Source organism: Oreochromis aureus, linkage group 6, assembly GCF_013358895.1.
Source record: "Oreochromis aureus strain Israel breed Guangdong linkage group 6, ZZ_aureus, whole genome shotgun sequence".
Taxonomy (NCBI): Eukaryota; Metazoa; Chordata; class Actinopteri; order Cichliformes; family Cichlidae; genus Oreochromis; species Oreochromis aureus.
The window spans coordinates 30,970,720-30,993,346 of NC_052947.1; the positions used below are offsets into that span (position 1 = coordinate 30,970,720).

At 40.4% G+C, this 22,627-nt stretch overlaps 1 protein-coding gene across 2 annotated transcripts in view; it reads right to left on the reverse strand.

Moving 5' to 3' along the window:
• Positions 1–22,627, reverse strand: part of adcy9 (adenylate cyclase 9) — a 40,523-nt gene that overhangs the window by 10,617 nt on the left and 7,279 nt on the right. For both annotated transcript variants that reach the window (XM_039613603.1, XM_039613602.1), the window contains exons 3-8: positions 4,306–4,505; positions 3,539–3,646; positions 3,096–3,334; positions 2,546–2,648; positions 1,221–1,429; positions 128–287 (exon numbers count right to left, since the gene is read on the reverse strand). In XM_039613603.1, the coding sequence (XP_039469537.1) occupies positions 128–287; positions 1,221–1,429; positions 2,546–2,648; positions 3,096–3,334; positions 3,539–3,646; positions 4,306–4,505 (1,019 nt within the window). The remainder of the gene's footprint in view (positions 1–127; positions 288–1,220; positions 1,430–2,545; positions 2,649–3,095; positions 3,335–3,538; positions 3,647–4,305; positions 4,506–22,627) is intronic.

The following is a 22,627-nucleotide window of genomic DNA, read 5'->3' on the forward strand; positions in this document are numbered from 1 at the left end:
CTTCTCCTTGAGATACTTTCAGATGAGAAATGTGTCAAATATTTTGAGGCCGTGAACCAGAAGATATTTGGGATGTTTAAGAAGTTTTGTTCTCTGATCACAACAAGAGTTTAATTTGAGTGTTTACCTGAGATTCCGGCTGGACGCCTGAAGTGAGGTGGGACAAGACAGAGACGGCAGGGAGAGAGACCAACACGGCCCCGATCACGTGACGAGAGACCCAGCCAGAAACTACCAGGAGGAAGGAGTGAGTACAGCTCATCACCTCCTCCAAGTAGAAGGCCATGCTGCAAGAGAGGAGAGGAGAAGAGAAGGGGGAATCATTTATTGTCTTAATGAAAATCAGAATGAACAAAAACCATAACTGAAAAAAAATCAAAGTTAGACAGAAAATAAAGTAGAGAAAAACATGCTGCCTCTTCTCCTCGAACTTCCTCAATCCTTGCTCAGTCTGGGAAAAAACTGCAGATTCTCATTACCCTTAATTATGATACATTATTAAAACAATAATACTGTCCAAGTCACAGCAAGAAGATGAAGATTTATTACCCATTTAGGCAAGGCAATAAGTGAAAATTAATTCATCTTTAAATACTCTCCATTAAAGAAAGTACCACAAGAAAACACATCCCGAGCACTACTCAGAGTATTGGAAAATCCAAGAATAAGTTTGGTTTTTTTCTCTTTAAGCCTGGTATGAGTTTGTCATTGTGCCGGTTTCTAAGCCAGTAATTGACTGGGGAAATTTATCCGTGGTGTGGAAGCCAAATAAAACATAAAACAGTGTAAAACAATTCATGCTGGTCTCAGTGGAAAGTCATAGTCCTGCATGTTGGTCTATCAGTAGTTTCAGTTCCGTGGCACTGAAGCCCAAGAGATACAGATTTTTATTCGACTGTGACAGCACTCGACTTGAAAACAAACAATTGCGTATTCTTACGCCCAGCTGGAACCGCACCGAGAGCAACGGTATAAATAACACTTCAGAGATTTCGCTATCCAGCCAGGAAAAATAAAATCTGGGGAAAACACTGAGGCCTTGTCATTGTTTTGTAAAAAGGTCAAATGTTGAGACAATGAATGTGTTACGTTATAAAATATCTTATACAAATGTTTTTATTGGCATATCGGTCAAAACATTTTTGATATACAACATGTGTGCACACTCGCTAACACCCACAAACACTCTCCATCTGCATCAGCTGCCTAAACATCCTCACCGTATGGAGAGCACCAAGGAGGCCAGCTCAAACAGACCAGCCAGGGGAGCCAAGGCCAGGGCAGCGGTAGCCAGAGTGGATGAGCTCATGAGAGGTGGAAGAAAGCAGGCCAGGGTGAGGGCCAGAAAGACAAAACAGCTGAGGAGAACATCCAATAAGGAGCTGAAGGTGGTGCTTGCAAAAGTCTGCACCGGAACCATATTTCTGACCTAAATGGGAAGAGTAATTGCAGTTGCTCATTTTTACAGAAACTACACCCACACCTTGCAATGCACACATAAATGTATGGATGTTTTACAATCAGGTCTAAAATGTCTAAATCTAAATGCAAAACAAAGTTTATGTGTACAAAGTTGAATGTTATGAATCTTCTATACAGACACAACGAAACCTCCAAAATGTTTCTTTTACCTTTTTTAGCAGTAGTGTCCAGATCTGCGTTGTTTTTACATGGTTTCCTAATCTGATTTAACTTAAAAAAATGTTACTGCTTTCTTTAAACTGCCAGATTATTTTTAAATTAATCACATTTTTTCAGTGGGTGTTAAAAAAACCCAACTAAATCCTATTTTCATCCTTAAAGGGGGGTGCAAAACAACAGCAAAAGCGACAAATAGAAGCTTTTTTACAAATGCAAAAATCAACTGAATTCTTCCAATCGTTAAACAATTCTTTCTAGACATGAATGCACAAACTAAAACTTGTGCTGCTTTAGCAAATAACAAATATTATATCAATGTTTACATACTGAATATATTTTCAAAGCTAAACCCAAAAGTCATAGTCATGTGCAAACTCTTACGATCACACACTGTAGACATTTTGCGTGAAGTGATCCTAGTGTTGTGGGGGTTTTTTGTTTTTTTTGTAGTAACACTGGTTTAACAGCAGGTGGCTACAAGACTTAGAGGTCAATGCAGGCCAACTGGAACTGGTCCTGTGTGTGTGCGCCTGTGTGAGAGAGCATGTGGGATAAAATTTCGGAAACAAGAGGGGTACAAGGAAAAACTTACAACAACTCCACCCCATCGGTCAAAGAGACAAGCACGCAGTGACACAGAGAGAATCAAACGCTCTGCCTCAGATTCAAAAGATGCATTAGGACACTACTGTTTGTCATTCGTCTCCTTATTGCCTTCTGCTTTTTAACACTTCAGTTTTTCAGGGGGTTCTTTCTTTCTTATCCACGTAGGAAGCCCTCTCTTCTGCTGGGTACTATTTTTAGTTAAGCCTCAAGTTAATCAGCGAAGAGTGTTAAAATCCCAATCGCAGGTAGGATCATCAAACCATTGAGTAGAAAAATGTGTTTGTGTACTTGTGTGTACCTCTTCCTTGTAGCTGCTCCGATAGGCTTTTTCCAGAGGTCTCTTTAGAAAGTTAAGGCTGATCTTATTGATGGGTGGTTTGAAAAAGTAATCCTTCATTAGACTGGAGATCAGAGTAAGGAAAAAAAAATACGGCAAAAGGTCAGAAAAAGTCAAATGGTTCCCTTATTATTTTATTGTGCGAAAAAAATGCAACAACTGTAACAACTCATCTGGTGATTCAGGATAAAACAAACAAACTGTAAGTCTGAAACAACTGCTCCCACATTAGCATTAAACCCTTGAGTCCTCAAGTAATCATACGATGTTTACATTTCATCTTCAAGAGCATCCTGAGAACTCTGTGTGTGGCGTTTATGCGTTTATCTCTGTGATCTGGCGAGGCGAGCCCTCAGTACAAAGGTTTATTCGTAATAAACCTTTAGGAAATTATGAAAACATGGCATCATATTCAAAGCCAAAGTGATAACTTTTACCCACTCCTGCATAATTAGTCACCCTTGAGTGACCTTATCAGATCATAAATGCCACCTTTAACCACTTTGCTCACCTGTCCTCCCCTATAACATCCACGAAATGGGCGTCGCTCTTCTGTCTGTAGTTCTTGGCACGCAACTGTATCAAGGCAGAGTGATCCATGCCTGTACCTGTTGCCCCCGTGCCCCCGGCCATGCCGAGACTGGTGCCAGTTCCCGTGTCACATAGAGAACTCTGACTGGCCCGCACTGGTTCCTCCAGCGGGGGACTCAGCAGGCCATTGACTGCCCTGGGGCTGTGACCTGGGATAAACTGTGATGAGTAGAGGAGATAAAGGCGATGAAAAAGACAGAGGGACCAGAGTCAGAGGACAGACGACGGAGGTAAAAAAAAGAGAAAGGACACAAAAAGCGATAAGCACGGGGCATGACTGTCAAGTAGCTTTAGTGACAAATGCTTAATCGAGTGCTTGACAAGTGCACCGATGCTGTCGCTGCTCGTGTGTGTGTGTTGTACCTTGGCACTGCTAGTCTTGTGCTCTTCCTGGCAGCCATTCAGCACAGCCACATCATCAGCCTGCTCTGCCACGGAAGACAGGACCGTGTTATGAAACACACAGGGAGGCTGGAGAGAGAAAAAGACAGCAGGGGGAGAGTTTGACGAATTAAACATAAAGAAGCAGCTTGTGCAATAACAGCATCAGGTTATATATGACTGAGCTGTGCGCACTAGCATGTTTTAAGTTTAAGTAAAAGTAAAATGATGAGCTGGAGTGTTTCAGTTTTATAATAAACCCCCCCAATAATTAAGACTTAGAAATGAATATGAGCACATACGGAGAGAAAATAACTCTGTGTGAGTCACAAAATGTTCAAAATGAGCTTCCCTTCATCACTGACTGGTTCAGTAATGATAGAGAATCACTAGAAAAGCTTGACAATAGGTTACAAGAACTATTTTTCCATGCTGCGGGGTGTGGATAGCAACATTATGCACCAAAAGTACTTCAGTTTAGTATGTTACTATAGACAAGGGGTTCTCACTGCTGGGGCACAGAGCTAGAAAAAAAAGAATATGACCAAGGGAGTCCTTTTTATTGTTAATGCCTGATTAAAACAATGCAGAGTGAGAAGTTTTCTCCATTTCTTGATATGACAAGTATGAGAGCCACTGCTTTAAGTGAGGCGTTCATCAGAAGGACAACAAGCATCAATGCCAGTTTGAGTTCCTCATATGTGGTTTTAGACATGCGGAAAGTGTCTTTATCACTTTTTTCCTCTTACCCCAATCCGGTCAGGTGGTTGGTGTGGCAGCAGAGGCTCAGCGGCCTGCGCCCCTCCAGGGATGAGGTCTGGTGTGTGGGTCGGAGGACAGGAGGAGCGGCTGACCCCTTCAAAATCCTCACCTGGCAGTGCCATCTGAGAACAGCCACACTGCACATCATGATCCAGCTTCCTCCCTGATATCAGGTAGGTTTTCAGTTCTAACAAGAGAGCAAAAAGCAATGCAGTTTAGAGGAGCGAAGCATAACTTTCACTTTACTGGTTGAGTGAGATTAAAAAGAAGTGAATTGCAGAGCACAACAGAGAACAAGGGCTTCAACACAATCACTTAACACAATCTTAACAGCAGTCGCTTGCAAGCGCTAATATATTACCCGAGAATTTGTAAAGACCAGTCACCAGGTGCCTCTGAAATCCCAAAGAAAGCTTTCTTTCTTACATAAAAAAAAAATCAACTAAAATGCTGTAGCAACTTTTAAATTAGCCTCTGTTTCTCTGAGAGGCAGCACTGCACAGGTCGCTGATAAAATGGACTGGATTATGTTGAAAATATGGACTCTGGGCAAAATTGTTTTCGCGATCGCGGTAATATGAATATGAACTGCTGACATACGTCATTTTTGTGGTGGTATGTACTGACATGATCCACCTGGCAGCTGTTTTTTAAATGTAAACAACTGTCAGACGTAACCAAAAATCTGATGATCCAGTCAGGTCTGTGGCTGATTTGTCAATAAACTAATTTAATAATGAAAGGACTGGGAAAAAAGAGTCATATTTAGTTATCAGACTATGTGTCAGGTGTGTGGATACAAAAAGGAAGCTCTAAGGACACACCCTCCCTTCCCAGATCAGCACAATGCTGACTGTTAGCCATTACTGGCATTTGAGGAGGAAATTTTATACTTGTAAAAATCATGGCTAGCTGTAGACACACACTCTTCAAGCAAACATGATCCATGCTTAGTGGATTTACACAGATGCTGACAAGCCAACGGTAATGCAATATTGGGTGTTTCACAAACTGTGTTTGCATATCAGCCCACGGCTCAGGCCTATTCACCCCGCTGAAGAGCCAACAAGGAAATATACAAACAGTGGATTAGAGAGATGGCCCATAGCCAGCTACTATCAGCCTGTCCAAACATACAGTAACCTGGCTAGCTGGCCTCATTGTTCAAACAGATGAAGACGCTAACCGTATTAGCAAGGGGGGTGACTGGAAGAGCATCTAAAGGGTTACAGTGACATGGTCTATAACAGGTCGTGTGCTCTCTACTGTAAACTGACTGATGAAGTTCATTGCAATGTGAACTATTTACTAGTAAAATTGAACTTGCTGGCCTGCAACAAGATATGTTTTCAATAGACTATCATTTATTCTACATAAGTGCTATTCCAGGTATGCAAGATAAGAGCTTTTAGGACAAATACACATTATTATCAGTGCATGCCTAGTTCAGCTATGTATGAGACCTTTTCAGGGGTTCTATGATCCCTGCAGCTTCATGCATTTGCTACGTGCAAACACATGCTGGCATGCTTCACACACATGTAGTAAAGATTTAATGTTTAATGTTTCCAAAAATCATTCAGGTGAAGACTGAACTGGATACATCACAGTAATGAAGTAATGAATCCCTGTCATAAAAATAAATGTTAGCTTTTTTTCTGTTTTATTCTTGAAAAAAACAAACAAAACTGAGGTATGAACTGTAATTCTGGCCTAAAAATTGAGCTACGAACCAAGCTGTGGATCTGGACAATCTGTACAGCCCTAAGAAATCACATTTCTGACAGATACTCTATTGTACAATTACTCTCCTTGGGAGGAACGAAAGCATAATTCAAGAGTTCTGAAATAAAGATCTGAGTGCTCGTTCTATGAAATTCCTCGTGATCTGTCTACATGCCAATGTACTGTTTTCATTTAACAGAAAAAAAGGGAAAGATATGTAACCATGTGTCAGTCTGATATGTGTGACTGATGAGCATCCAATTTATATGTGAAAGCTTGTGCGTCAGTCTGATGCTGAGTGGGAGTGTTTGTAAGTTGGTCTGTGTACTACAGAAGATTATCAAACACACACACATATTTCCATCTCTTTCAGTCCTCCTGCAGGGAGTTAACCCTTCTACTCTCTCCAGTTTTTGTACTTTTATTAAATTAGTCTAATGGAGCGAAATGTGGATACAAAATTGTTACGTTCCTCTAAAAAGTCCAAAGGATGGTGTAAAGTAACAAAAAAGTTCCCGGGTCGAAAAAAGAAGACATGGAGGCTAAATTATTCAAGTTCTTTATTTATAAATAATTAAACTGAAAGAGAGGGACAAGCTGATAGCCAGTACTCTTTAAAAAAAAGAAAGAAAGAAAGAAAACGAAACCCAGAAGTTGGCCAGCAAACAAAAGCCGCACACACACAGCTCACAAGCTGCACAAAAACTCTCTGGTACTAGAGCTTGCCTTTCTCTGGCCTTAAGTACTCTGGCCTAATTTCTGAGTAGAGTCAGCTGCGCAAAAGCGTGGCACCTAAGGCGGGAGAGACGGTGGACACACCCACGCAGAGTCAAAATCACAGCAGGCCCTGCTGGGGCCGTAACAGATACTGTATTGGTACAACTGACACTAATACCTAGGTATCAATTTCTTTTTCTAACCCATTGCTTACAATAAAAGTCTAAGAAAACTTCCAACTGACAACAGTATTGGCTGAACTAATTTTATTATTAGCTGTATAATAGTTTTATAGGGTTTTAATCCACTGTAAGATGCAAAAATTCTCTATTTAGAGATTCGAACCAACAGATGTGAGTTGCAGTTTCACCAAAACTTGTCATTAAGCTTCTTATCACCATAAAAATAATTCTGTTAAACTAATTCAATCATTCGAGTGTCCTGTGCTCTATTTTGGGCCCTTGAACTAGTCAGTGTCCTCACCCTGTGCTACCCAACTACAAGAATCTGTGTTACTTTATGCATGAATAATTTGTACAACAGTGACGTGGATCTTCAGCTACAGCAGATTATCAGGAAATATATCCAAGTAATTGCTTTAAATGGATCATATGGATAACAAGCCTAAATCGGAACAAAATAATAGAAAAAAATATTACGAAACACAATGACTGATGGTTTGGTGGATTAAAATTATGTGAATTAAATGCTTTGCACTGCGCAATCAACATTTCGTAACCTGACCAGACAACTAAATAGATTTTTGACTGCAATACTAGAAAGCACTCTTTGCGTCAAAACACCAAATGAGGGAATGTCTTTTGGAAACATATCATTCATCACCCTAGTGAGGTTTTAAAAGCCTGTGCCCAGAATCTATGTCAATGAGGCTAAAAGCTCTTCTGGAGGCAGTTGGCCCACAAGCTTAGTAACACACTTTCATTTTTCATAGATGAGAAGCCAAGAAATTCCTTAAGATGCATCAGTCTGACACCAAGAAAACTCCAACTGTACTGAATTGGCAGAGAAACCAGTCAGTAAATCTGATTACATAACCGGTAAGCAAGAGTGGTCTCGGTGGAAACTTTGAAAATTTGTGTTCCATCTGCATCTTTAAGTAGGAGACATTTTGACTTGTATTAATAGGAACTGCACCAGTGTTAATACCTTTAAAAAGGTAAAGAGTATAGATAGACAAACATCTATTTTGTGAATTTCCTTCTTACTCCGACATGCCTTCTTCATAACAAAAATGCTGACATGCTACAGACAAAGATACGAACAACCCAAAAACAGGCACTAGCAAACGGCACACAGATTGTAAAGATGGTGAAGTCGACCTAGAGTATTTCGAAGGCCATTGAGCCTCACAATGCCTGGCATAATCCGCATTCCTTGTCTTCTTCCATTTCAGATTTCAAACGTTGTCAACAGCGTGCTTGAAAGTCTAAAACAAACCTTGAGGCAGTTAAAAGCTTGACATAACAGACAGTGAAAAGATGAAGTTTTCCAGCAGTAAAGTGCACAGCAGGTTGATAGTTGTGCGAATGGATTCAAAGGTATGAGTATCTACTACTTTCTAAGTGCAGTACATTACTACGTGTCTGTCTATTGATCTTCTACAGGCTCTGTAAAGGCAGCACTCTGGGAGAAACTGACACCAGTACTCTAAGCCTCAATGCAGCTCAACGGGCTTTATTGATTTATTCAGACCAGCTGCCTGGAGCAGATAGGGTTCAGCTGGGGACAGCTACACATACTACAACTACACATACAAAAACACCACAATGCTCATGCTGTAAACACTTAGCCATATACCTAGACATCTATCAGACTTAAGAACCTGGCCAACCTAAATTACGTGGCAGGATATCTTAAAGTTTCTTCCTCTTCAGTCTCCTTTTGCATATAATTTTTCCAGACTAAGCCATCGTCAATGATTTTCATAACAAAGCGTGCATTGCTGCAACAGAAAATTACATCTGTCCAGCAACCACCACCACCACCCCCCCAACCCCCAAGAATGTTGTCTGTTCCTTGTCAATTAACATCAAACAACATTTGATGCATGTTACAAGACTTAAAAGATTTTTTTTTATTATAGAGCCAGATAAGATAAGACGTGCTGGCACTGCATGTAGGATAAAACCCAGTTGTTGTTGTTTTCTGCACAAACTTCCATTTTATTGAAGCACGGACAAACGCACAGAGAAACCCGTGCACACATCAGAGATGTAACAACTGTGATTACATCTTCCGTGATAGCCATGTGAAGCTGTGTTGCAGTGTTTTGAGATCATTCAGGTAACAGAACTGGTAAATAAATTGGGAAAACATCAGAATAGTCTAGTTTGTTTTTTCTTCATGTTCTAATCGCGATCAAATGTTCAGGCCTGTGGTTAAAAAAAGATAGAAACCGAACTGTGGTTTTCAATAATTGTTATTTTATTACTATTCATCCTTTCACAATCTGTCCATGCATCGTTTCATAATGTTTGTTTTTTTTATTTAGTAGATCTGCGTTAGATGACCTTAACACACATTGAACCCACTTATTGAGGTTAAGGCCTGTTATCGCAATCGGAAAACCACTGCTAAATCATAAACTAACACACAATTACTATGGAAAAACATAAACAAATAAATAAATCACAACACAGCAAATGAGATTTTACATTAGCAGCTCCGATGTTATCTCCTGTATTAGCTGGACTAGCTTCTTTATGAATTAAATTATGTTTTGTAACAGTATAACGTGTCTCTTAAGCTCCTTGTGGCTTTTGTTTGGACCCTAAAATTATTTAAGAATGAATGAACATCCTAATGAGAAGGCCGAAATGTACCAGTGTGGTCAAGGAAAATATTTGCAACACACAATGTCAAAACTAACCACATATGACGGTAGTGTTGACACACAAAGCAACAGCTACTTTCAGTTTGCTATCGAGGACTGCCCTGCTATGCCTTGTTTATGACAAGTTTCTTAGTTTTACAGCTGTATTAACACGCAACTTTAACTTAAAAATGACACAACTGACCAGATGACACTTAATGTCAACACTCATAACAATTATAATAACCAAAAACAAAAACAACTTTATTTTTTTTTGCATATCTTACCTCCTTAGCATATACTGTTTTCAGGAAATATGCAGCATCTCCATGTGGGAGACACGTAAAGTGGATGAATCAAACTAAGATGCACACACAAAAGTACCATTTTCTAAGCTTGTGACTCATCAAAGCTAGTGCAATGCGGTTTGATTGCTCTTTTCCCTCATAGTCTCATATATTAGAAACCATCTCCCAACTTCTTAACACGCATGCACGGCTGGTTTTACGAGACCAGATCCACACAGGCATGAATCAATTAATCAATCAGTGGGACGCGAAGATGAATGGAGAGGAAGTAAAGCTGAGTCGTCACATTCCACACGCACACTTGAAGCCCATACACATCATGGCTACACATACTCACCTACACAAACACACACACACGCACACACAGAAAATTACTCTCCAGAAAACAGACTCCCAACTCCCTGACACTGACACACATATGAACACGTTACTCTATCAACATTAAAGAGCACCTACTGCGCTTTTTCATTATTTACACTATATATATTGTTACAATGGTGGATGGTCAATAGTTCGAATTTTCTGTTTATAAAGTCCTGTAGTATACCTTTACATGAGTGAAGAGATTTCTATGAAGTACTCCACTCTCTGAGCAGTTAGTAGTAAAATTAATTCCCCAGGAATTTAGTCCTTCTTTTCAAACACCTGGATCCGGAACCAATGCTTATCCCAGGGGAATGCTCCTATGATGCGAAGCGCAATGTATTTAATTTATCAATCAAAATGAAAAATAATTATATTAAAATATATTTTTAATTTTTAAATATTTTAGAGCGTAATTTTAAAGATACAGTGTGTAAAATACCACTGCTAGATTTCAGATTGCAGTCAAGTGAATACTGTCTTCTTACCCCAAACAATTCAAGTGCATAATCCTACTAAGGTGATTTATTGAAGATATCCTGAACTTTTGTGTCAGTAAAAGCTGCTGCTTTGGCCTAACAGTACCTGACAAGCCGGTGACGGGAGGGTCAGAAGTCTAATCTTCTGACACTAAGTGACTGGGCCAATAAATAAGCATATTTATGCAAATTTTTGTGTGACAGAGCCTTGACTTCAGTTCAGGAGATGAGGGTGGAGGTGAGGAGGAAGAGGATGATGTGGAAGGAAGGACAGGAATGGAAGAGGAAGATGAGAAAGACATAATTCAAAAGAGATAATACAAATGTACAAATGTGAAATGGTTAGCTAGAGATATCTGTGATCTTTAAATTATTTTACGCGGCTGGTACCGAGCCGCATACATAAAATGCGATCAGGCAGGATGGTAAAATCAGTTTTGGCCACTATTTTCAAAGTGATAGGCCAACATGGCGGCTTCCACAAAGCAGCAGCTGCTCCTTTGCATATTTAATAGATTAAATCAAACTTTATAATGATGCAATCATCAATTTGTTGCAAGATTTAATAATCAATAGATATTTATGAGTGTTACAATTTTTTTTCGATTAAATAATATTTTAAAAATGACTTACTTTACCTTTAATATAAATGAATTTCAGATCATTTCTAAAGCTTTGATAAATTCTGATGGCCTTTTTCACTTTCTGATGTCATACAGCACAATGATTTGCTCGTACATACAGGCTGAATGATTTTGCAGCTTTGCATCGAAACACACCCTTAGTATAAACATAAACTCCTGAAAGGTAGTTCTACAATTCGTAAGCACAAACGTAAACATGAATTGAGACAGACTTGCTCCAAAAAATGTGTTCAAGTGTGCAACAAGCATAGCGAGACAAGTGTCTGGGCAAATGTTTTAAAACTACATCTGACATTTCAGACCATCCCCAGAGAGATGTCCCATTCCCAACTCACTACTTCCTGACAAATGACCTTTGACTTTATGGCAACTTCCAACCACATGATCAAAACAGTGACCCAAAGGTCGCCGACTCCCCTCTGCTCCCACACACAGAGAAGTGAACGTATCTGAATACAAAAGAGGGATGGGGACACTTCAGCAGACTAATTAAAGAACTTCCATCGTTCTTTTTTCTCATTCTTTCATCTTGCTGCTTGAACAATCAGAAATAAACAAATCCAGAGCTAAAAATAGATTTAAACTTATTTCCCCTTTTCATAGATTTATCCTTCCAAGTTCCAACTGTCCAATTTTATTCACGTTCACCTTCAACTTCTTCTCCTTTGTCTCGACCTTGCATCTCGCAGCACCTCTCGCTACCTATTTTTACAGTTGATCTGCCTCGTCCCTGCTGTCTTGTTCTTTCCCTTTTTTTTTCAGCTATCTGCCTTCAACTTTCTCCCACCGCTCACTCTTCCCCTCCCCAGCCCTTCCCTTTCCTATCCTCCAGTTTTCTCCCTGGTCCGTGGCGGGTCTTGAGAACAGGGCTCGACAATAGCAGAAGCCTCCATATTTGGACACGCTGATGGAACCGAGGGATGAGGCTCTCACACGATCCTCCTTCAAATACCCTCCCTTTCCTCCCTCTCATCCATCCCTCTATCCCTCCTCCCTTCCCTCTTTTGTGCCATCATTTTAGTCCAGGGAGTTCCTCACTCTCTCCCTCTGCTTCATCCATTTCTTTTCCTTTGCACCACCTCCTTGATCTTTTAAATGTCATTGCTGGGATTTAATAAAGGGTCTGTAGGGACCCTGGTGGGTTTCTTCTCGGGTTTTGGTCAAACACGAGACCTTCGTCCCATCACCCAAGGGCTTGGTCGCATAGTTCTAAATTGGCCTAATCAGGAAAAGTTGTAAAAGTCTGACAAACAACACAAAATGTTTACTTCGTTTTTTTATCTACATACTTTGGAGTTGGCATTAACGGATTAAGGTTGGGGTCATGGGAATTTCCTATTAACATCGTGTTTTAAGAAAACATATTAGCATTTTCATCACCAGCAGTTTGTTTGCTCCACAATCAGGAGGTCCTACAAGTGTGTGAGTGCGCGGCATGCAGTACAGTGGGTTGACAGGAAAAGTGACGCACTCCAACTGCCACTGCGTCACTCTGATAAACACACAATCACGCACACACAGCTGTTAAAAGGCATTTAAGTGTCTCACTTCGCAGAGTCTCTTGAGTTTCGCCCGGGGAGGTTGCTGCTCAGCGGCAGAGGAAAGTCCTTGAGGAAGAAATGACCAACCTTGGTCTTGCTCGGGAGAGCTGATGACGACTGATGCATCATTTTTTGTGTGCGTTTTGTAATGCATGCGCACTCAGATGGGCACATACTAATCCTGACTCCATAGTGTGGTGGTTGAACCTAATGCAAAACACATGCAGTGCGGTGAGAGATATTTATTGTCTCCATGAGATCTTATCTGCTTCTTGTGCAAATGAACTTGATTTGCAGCACTACAGAGCACAACTGTTGCACAGAGTGAATCATTCTGCTATCTGCCATAGATTCACAATGCCCAGTCACATAGTCGGAAAGACACATACACACCTCCTTGCTGCCAAAAGCTAGTTTGTGGGAAATCCTTGGGAAAAGGTCATAACCAGAAAATATGCTCCCTCTCTTCTTTTCGCCCTCCCTCTTTTTCTCTTCCCACTAATGTCACACAACTCTCTCTTTCCACAGACCACCAAGGGACGCCACTTTGCATTCCTATTATAGTATGATTTTACTGATACAGGTTTTTTAAAGCTATTAAAAAGATATTTGGAAAAAGAACTGCTGCCATGTTGTTGTTCAGTGGCAAACCTCCACTAAAACAGTTCACTGTCTGGGCAGTATTTACTTCTAAGGAAAAGGAATTGTATTTTGTGCATAATCAATTTGTCTTGTATGACTGTGCAATGACAATAAAGAGTTATCTTATCTTATCTTATCTTCTGTTCTTTTTAAACATATTTGTAGGCTTTTGTTATTTGCTCAATAAAAACAATAGATAATCGTTTTTTCATGATTTATGTGGATTTAATACATCTGCAGCATTCATTTCATTTTCATTATATAGCACTATTATCACATTTGACATCTTTATATGGTACTTTCTATATAGTTGACAATACACACCACACTTGTAAAATTCATAGTTTCTAAGTTATAATGATTTTTAATCCATTTTCTACCAATAAATCATTACGTTGACCTTAAAGGCCTTGGTGGATGTAAGCAGAACTTGAAGGGGTTGTTAACATGACTCCACTCTATATTCATACAAAGTTTCATCAGATTTCATTTAAAGCTTTTCGAGCTATCTTGTTTACAGACAGAAAGACATGCATGCAAAAACAGGACCTCCTTTGTGAAGGTAACCAGAAAGTGAAACTCTGAAAACTGAGAATCTCCTTTGTGGGAGTGTCCGGCACCATCATACGTGGCATGAACATGTTTTGAAATGGCAGGAGAAACCTGAGTAAAAAGCTGTAAACAAGGATGACATGTGAAGTCTATACAGAAAGGTTATGGCTGGGTTTGAAGCTTGGACCATCTTGCTATGAACCACTTGGCCATTTTGGGTACAACAAACGTGTGTTTTAAGAAAACACTCAGTAACTCATAACTTATGTAAGGCGGGCACTTCTCGCTTCTCCATAATTGGATATGCTAATTCTCAAGGTCTCACACCTGCAGTCACGTCTTCTATGTGACCAAAGGGCATGTTGGGAAACAAAGGAAATTATTGACTGAACTTGGCAGGTTAGCGAAAAGTCGCCACACCCAGCAAATCAGATCCTTTGTTGAACAGATAACCCCCCTTTAGAAATCCTCTACAGATTGCCATTTTTTACTTAACTGTAACTACTAATGCGAGTTTTTCTTTCTTTTACTCAGTGAAATTATTGTGACTGTGGACACTGTGTTGTGGAGTGCTTGAACTGTGTCTCTATAATTATGCTTGCAGGTCATTTTGACCCAAGCGCCATTAGAAACAAACAAAACCCAGACACAAAAAATCTGTTTTTGTTGTTAAAAATTACTTTATTTTCACTAATTACAACAGTGAAAACATTGAGTAACAGTGACTCATCCCAGTAGCTTTATAGCGCGGCAATGTCAAAGCCAGAATAAACTGAGACTCAAGCTTATAAATGCTTTTGTTTGTAGCCTAACCTTAAACAACTCATTTGCTATTTTTAACCGAGTTAGTGGCTCTGCAGGCCAGTCTGAAAAATGCCTGCCAGCATTGGGTACACTGACATTCACACACTCAGAGGGTGCATGCCGCAGACTTTAGTGATCCTCTCACTTTCGCTCCGCAGGTGAGTTTGCTATTTTTGTTTTTCAAACGAATGAATGATGCGTCTGTGATAACATCTCATAATATGTGATCATTCAAATGACTCATTGCCAGAAAATGATGCAAGTGATTTTCTTTTAGTTTCACAATGAGGTTCCCACTGACTAATGTCACCACTGAAATATGATAATGGTATTTTCTACATTACGTTCTGTAAAAGAAAACAGGCTCAACACGTATACTACATACATAAGGAACACTATGTATGTAGTATACAGTGGAAAGTATAACACAGGGGTCCTAATATGTCAAATCCAAAACTTATTTCAATTCATTGAATTAAAACAGAAAGCTGTAAAAGCCAGAATGTAATGCCTCCCTGTCTTTTTCCATTGCAGCTGTGATATTTAAAAAGAACATTTTACACACTTAAAAAGAAAAAACACATCTACACAAAACCTTGCCTGCAGTACAATGTGCCAGTCAAACATTTGAGCAAAGTGTTTGTCTTCCATTCTTTGCTCATGCCTTGACATATCTGGGATGTGACTGCCCAAATCTTATTCTGCCTGTTCCCCTCACAGGCTATAAACTCTTTTTCTCCGTCTCTCTCTCATGAGCACTTCGGCTTTTATAAACCAGTGCAACGGAAGCTCATGGATTTTTCAACAGGCTTGGGGCTGCGCTCCGTATCTATTATTCAGAACAGCCGTTTAACACAGCACCACTCCAGCAAACCATAGCTGGCACGCACACACACACACACACACACACACACACACACACAGAGCAGTAGAGGCAAACCACGATGCTGCCAAACTGACACACGCAGCTGCTATGAATGTGGAATTTTAAACAGCTGTCAGATTACACAAACAGACATAAAGAGCAGAATAACTAGCAGGTAAATTAGACATATTATTGTGTCATGTGCAAACCCAAAATGAAAGTCCGCAGATGTACATGGCCCAACCTTGAGCCACGCGCCAACGTGCACACGTTCAATTTTTGCGATTCTACCAATCATAAAATCTCGTTGAGTTGGTCAATTAGTAACAGCGAGGCAGGAGTGTCAGGTAGGCCTTTGCCCCCAGAAAGTGAATTATTATGGCAATCTATCATTCGATGGTGAAAGGAATGACCATGACAAGGCAAAAACTCTCAGGGTCTGATGGTGCGAACTGCAGCTTACCACATAACCATGATATCGATGGGTTAAACCCGGTCACAGACCATATTGAATGTTATCATCCACTCTCCGAGTCCTCCCACATTTCTTGTGAGCCTCTGAATGAATTCATCGGAATTTCGTCCCCAAACACCCAGACTGATAAAGAGCGGGATTTTTATTGTGTTTTCACATGATTTTAGTGTTTACACAAGCCAGCTTTATCAGTCTCTACCTAATGTTGACATATTTAGTTGGCATTTTAAGCTGCGCTAGCTATTTCACTATATGCCCGACACCCTTTGTACTTCACACAAAGGGTGGCACCTTTGCATGAAGTAAAAAACAACAAAAAAAACAATCAACAAGTCATATTCCAGCACCGTCACATGGCTTCATGTGCTCATGCTGAAGACTTCTGAATATGCGTTAAATGCAGGCAACTGAGCATACCTGAAGTCAATGTCCAGCAAGAGACTCTTTATTGGCTCAAGCTTTTGCTCCAGATTTCGCAGCTTGATCAGCTCCTGCAGTCTGGGTGTGGCAGCGCACCGTGTGCCAACGCTGTTAGGTAAAGCTCCACTGAAGCTCAAATATGAACATGAACATGCGCAAACACACAAATGCATGATGGACTCATGATGGACAGAGCTATCAGTCATATGAGCAGGTGACTCCCGAGTAAGGTGTAGGTCGTAGAAAACACTCGTTATAGATTAAATGTAGTTGTGTGGACTTCTTGAGAACCAGTTTGATTTTTAAAACACAGAGTGGAGGATGTTTTGGCTACTTTCAAACATCTCACTGTTGGATTATAATGGTTCAGGTTAGATTTATTTACTACTAATACAGGTTGACTTCATAATTTAATTTAATTATAAGACTCCCAACAAATGTACAATGGCATGTTTGTGTTTGCTATACATCTGCAATCAGACCGGGACAGGGCCGGGCACGCTTATCAACACTGAACACACACACACATACACATTTGAGTCGTGTCATTCTTGGGCAATGGAAATGACAAACTTCTAGTGAAATAAGCCAGTTGTTTGAATAACAGCAAGGTGATTAGACAGCTGCCTAGGTGAGGGGAAACTAACTGTTACTACAGATCTATTTAAAGAAACAGATGCAGAGGATAACAGGGTGTTATTACAGGTCATTCAGACGTTAGAAGGAAGGGAAACTGTGTTTCTGTTAGAATCGAGACAAAGAAGACCATCTGTAGAAAGGTCCTGCTCCTATTATATTCTTGCTAGTTCATTAGCTCCTGGCAGTCAGAGTTACATTATGATTTACTGTCAGATCTACACCATCATTTCTCTCTCTGGGACACACAGAGCATTAATGGTAATGGGATTAGGATGTACTTAATATAATACTGCAGGAGACCATTTTGCAAGTCATTTCTGAGCAATATGTGGATGTACAAGACTGGAGAGCGGAGCAGCGTCACGCTGGTAATGCTTTTCAGCTTTGAATGTCTTTATGCTTCGCTAAACTTCTTCAGGTGTCAACTGAAAATCATTTTAAATGTAAAAAAGGAGTAATATGAACTAAAACACACACACACACAGCTTTATCAGGACAAACTCATTTACTACGCCTACAAAAATCTCACTCGTTCAGCTTAGTTTCACTTGGATCATATTTTTCCCCATCCATGCCTGCAGTGTTGCTTCCATACTATATTTCAAGGATTTACATATTTGACTCCAGGTCTGAAAAATGAAGCCGATGGAGAAGATCAAATTCTTTTTAAAGGCCACCACAGGCCATTTTCTCTGGCTGCAAAACGAACCCTGACTGTACAGAAGTCTATGAGAAAAATGCTTTATTATTTCAGTAAACATCTTTAGAATTAATTTTAGAAGTTTAGAGTCTTCCTCAGTACAGTATGATCTCATTTTGCAGTTTATGATTCTAGTTACAGTAAAACAGGAGGGCTTCACTACCTTGTGACCGACTATTGCTACCATATGAATCTAAGGTAGTTTCCTCAGGTTCTCAGTCTGATACACATCTCACAGTCATGTCCAGTTTCATGCATCCATCAGTTCATTTTCTTCTGCTTATATAATTAAAGTTGGCAGCGGGCTTGGGCTTATCCCAGCTACCATGGGGCAAGAGGCCGGGTACACCCTGGACCGGTCGACAGCCTGTCGCATGGCCAATACAAAGAGACAGACAACCATTCATACTCCTATTCACACTTACAGCCAATTTAAAGTCACTGATTAACCTGACCCACTCACGGCATGTCTTTAGACTTTGGGAACAAGATCTACTACCTGGAAAGAAGTCACGCAGCCACTGGGAGAACATCCAAACCGCACACAGAAAGGCCCCGGCCTGATGGTGGATTCGAACCACCAAAGTGCGGCCCAATGTGACATCCAACCTCAAAACATGACCGTTTTGAGGTTGGACTATCCAGGAAGGACCGACCTCCTGCATGAGAGCCGCTCAGCAAACAAAAGAGTTGATAAAATACTTGGAAAATTATTTTAGTTTAGAACACGTGCCAGAAATCAATGTAAACTTCCTAAAATGAAAACATAACAAATAATCTGTAAAGTTTTTCAAAGGAAAAAAACATAATAAGTGAAATGTTTGATATTTTCAATTCAAAAGAGTAATTTTGGAGCCTGTGTCTGAAAAAAAGAGCTCTACATAAAGAAACTACAAGTTTTTCACTGCTTACATCCCCCTGTGGTCAAACACTATACCACACCTAACAAACAGTCCCAAATAACAAGAAGAAGCCACTTTTAGCTGCTTTATAAACGTGGTTGCCACAGCAGGTAACAGAATTGTTTTGGCAGATTTTTATCCCACATGTTCTTCCTCACATAACCCCAAAGGGATTTGTGGCTCCTCTCAGAATCAAACAGAGCATCTTTTCTCTTGTTAGGTGAATGTGCAAACCATATAAGTAATAACATAAGTATCAAAATAGTGCTGCTGCTGCCAAGGATTTCAGTAGATTAGCATTTAAAGAAGCTAGAGGAATTAAATCAGAACTGTTTTTACTAGAATGTTACCACCATCAAGTCCCATAAAGCGTTTCATACTGTGCTTTATGGGACTTATAGGATTAGTGAGTGATAAGCATAAGCCCTGGTCCTCTTTAATTGCCTGCAATGTCTGTCACACCTAGAGTAAGAACATTAAGTAGTAAAAGTGGTTATAAAAGCCCAATCATATGCCCAAACGTTTATTAAAATATATATATATACCTAGTTTTTCCTTTGTTTTCAGCTCTAACGTTACTGTACTTTTGTACTTATCACCTTTATCATACACAGCGGATACCGAAAGACCGAGCCGCTTGGAAGACCACCTAGAGAAGTGATTTCAAGTGACCTTTGAGCCTTACAGTGAACGCATTCCTCCAAACAAACAGATCAGATTCGAGGTGATGCATGTGACAATACCACGAGAGAGATTTGCAAAAGCAGATGAAATGAGACAAAAAACCAAAGATTTTCTAAGAGAAAGAGATGAACAAACACACAGAGTTTACTGTTAGAAAAAAGCGTTTTAAATGTTTAAAGCCACCCCGGATATCTGAGTTCACCTGTGAGTGATAAACTGATGCGTACAGTAAAAGCCTGTCTGTGTACATAAGACACAAAGACTTTGATCAGCCATTTCTTATCTTTACTGTAAAACACACACACACGCGGAAGCACAAGCCCACGTTTTGTTTGACTAGCTAGCGCGGTGGTGAAGCTCCCAGTGAAGGGAGAAGATCTGAAGAGCAGAGCAAATTATAACGCGGCAGCAAACGCACTGCTGTGTGTTTCTGTCTCTGTGTTACTGATCATCTCCTCCCGACATGTTTTGTTAAAAAAAAACAAACAAACTAGGACTAACAGCTGAGAAACTGCAGCTACAGAGCGAAAGCATAAAATACTCTTTGGCCTGTGCAGCTGTCGTGGTTCCTTTGTGCAAAGACTGGTTTCATCCATGATCCTTTTATCATACTGTCAATTTATAAAGCAGTTTTTAATGGTTCATTATCTACCACACCAGACATTTCATCAATACATGTGCGTGCCTGATAAATGTTCAGTGGTATTTAAGATGTTGTTCAGGGGTTTTTTGTTTTTTTTCGGGTGGCTGCTTGTTGTTGGGGTTTTCTGTGTGTTATTTTACTGATCAGCTTAACGATCAGCAAATCCAGAATACACTTCTTCATACTGGCAAAACTCTAACTAATTAAATCACTGTTCAAGTGTTCCAGTAAAACTTGAAAACGCCAAGGTTTTAAACTGAAGCAGCTAAAATGGAGTTCATATACATTACATGTAATTAATGAGCCAAGGAAAGCTTGTTTTGACATAGTGTTAAAGTCACTGTCTGGGCAGTTTTTGAATGTATTGGCATGAGATTTGTTACTTCTTTTGTCACTTGACCCATGAATACCCCAATCGTGTTGAGACAGATAGGAGGAACGTGAATGGTGGCTTTCACAGTAAAATGATTTTGCTAGCGTGTAAGATCTGAGATTAACAGAAATGCTGAAAATGAGCCAGCCACCTTTACCTCCAGAAAACAGTGGTTGACGCCAAATATAGAGAATAGAATGCAAACGGCCAGCCCCGTGACACATTAGGGCTGGCCTGGTACGGCTAAGGATCTGCTGTTTGCAACTGCATATTTAGGTGACATGTTTGATTTAGCAAAGACTAATCAGCCTGAGGGCATGGACTTTCCACTGAAACTCCATGCAAGAGTAGGATGGACCAGTTTGTAAATATGTGTGTGAGTGTGTGTGAAAAAAGCCAAATGCATGCAGCTTGCATGTATACACGTGCAAGCACACAAATATGTATACACACGGGCAGCACGTTTAGACGCATATCGAAACTGAAAAGGCGCTAGTGCTACGCCATGATACAATGAGAACAGTTCAAGGCTGATACCTTGAGTCTAGCAGACGTATAACAGGCTGCTATATTGCACTGTAAAGTACAAAAATTGAGACAGACGTTCAGCGAGGGAAGACCAAATACGCATTAGCGCAGGAGATAAAGCAGGGATGTAGAAACCAGCTAAACACGAATACGCGACAGAAATGTGCTTCCCTCACCACCTGCAGTGAAATCTGAGTGTGTTTGTGTGCTTGAAGCTGAAAGAGATATGGCGGGCCTGGATTAAAGAGGACGGAGGCGACACAAGCATTTGAGCAGAGCAATCAGTGACACAAGCAGGATTTAAATACGAGGCGAAGCAGGAAAATTGAGGATGCAAAAATCATCTCGCTGGAAATAAAATCTGCGTGTAAAATCTGACAGCACGAACAATAACATCAAAAGGGTCACGCAGAAAAAACACACACACAGGAAGAAAATACAGCAAAACACACAAAGGCCTAATGGGCTTGATTAAAAAGTTGCTGTAGATTTGGAGCTGTTCAGTCGTGGGTGTGAATAGATATGCATCAAATGAGCAAAGGTAAATGGAAATTGTCATGTACCACTGAGCTGAAGGGAGGATTTGGACCCAAAGTGCAGGACGCAGGAAGCAGGACGCAGGAAGCAGGACGTGAAGGCGCTTTAACTTTATTACTGGTAATTTAAGAAGCGCTGCTATAACTACCACATAGTTAAAAAAAAGTATGACTTCTTGGGTCAAGTAAGGCAAGTTGTAAAGAAAACAGATTCCTCATGGTGCACTGAGATGACATGTGATTTGCAGCTGCGTCATCCATTGCACAAACTGCATTTCTGATACAGGCTGTGTATTTGTAAAGGAGAGAATGGCAAGTGGTGTTTCAGTGAGAGAGAATGAATGAAAGCATGACACCGGAGCCGGCTCGTTCAGCCTAGCGAGGGATCTATAGCAAAGCTGTGACTAAAGACAGACAGCAGACAGCACTAAAGCACTGTTACACAACAGGACCACATGTACAGGCCTGGGTGACAGGTGGGAGACTGAGGCAATGAATGTGTTACACAGTGAGGATGAGGGAAAGCAGAGGGAGAGATGTGGTACATGAAAGGGAAGAAGACCCCGACATGGGGTGAAGAGGAGGGGGAAACGCAGCTTACAGACAGAGAACACTGAAGAAACGCACAGAATTAATCACTCGCGCTAACAGTGACGGTGTCAGACAAGGAGAACGGACACCGTGACTCATAAAATCTCAGTTTCGCAACTGTCTGAGATTAAAGGTACCGGGGATTAATAACTACTCTGTAACCTATTTTCAAACCCAATAACTGACTAGGGTTGTGTGTTTGAAATTGAGGCGTATGGATAACAAAGGGAACACTGAGAAATGGGACAGCTCAGTTAGCATTTCACAGTAAGTCAATAAGCAGTATATCAGAAAAAGCTAGCTTGGAGACAGTGACAGTGACAGAATGAAGATGAGTTAACTTCC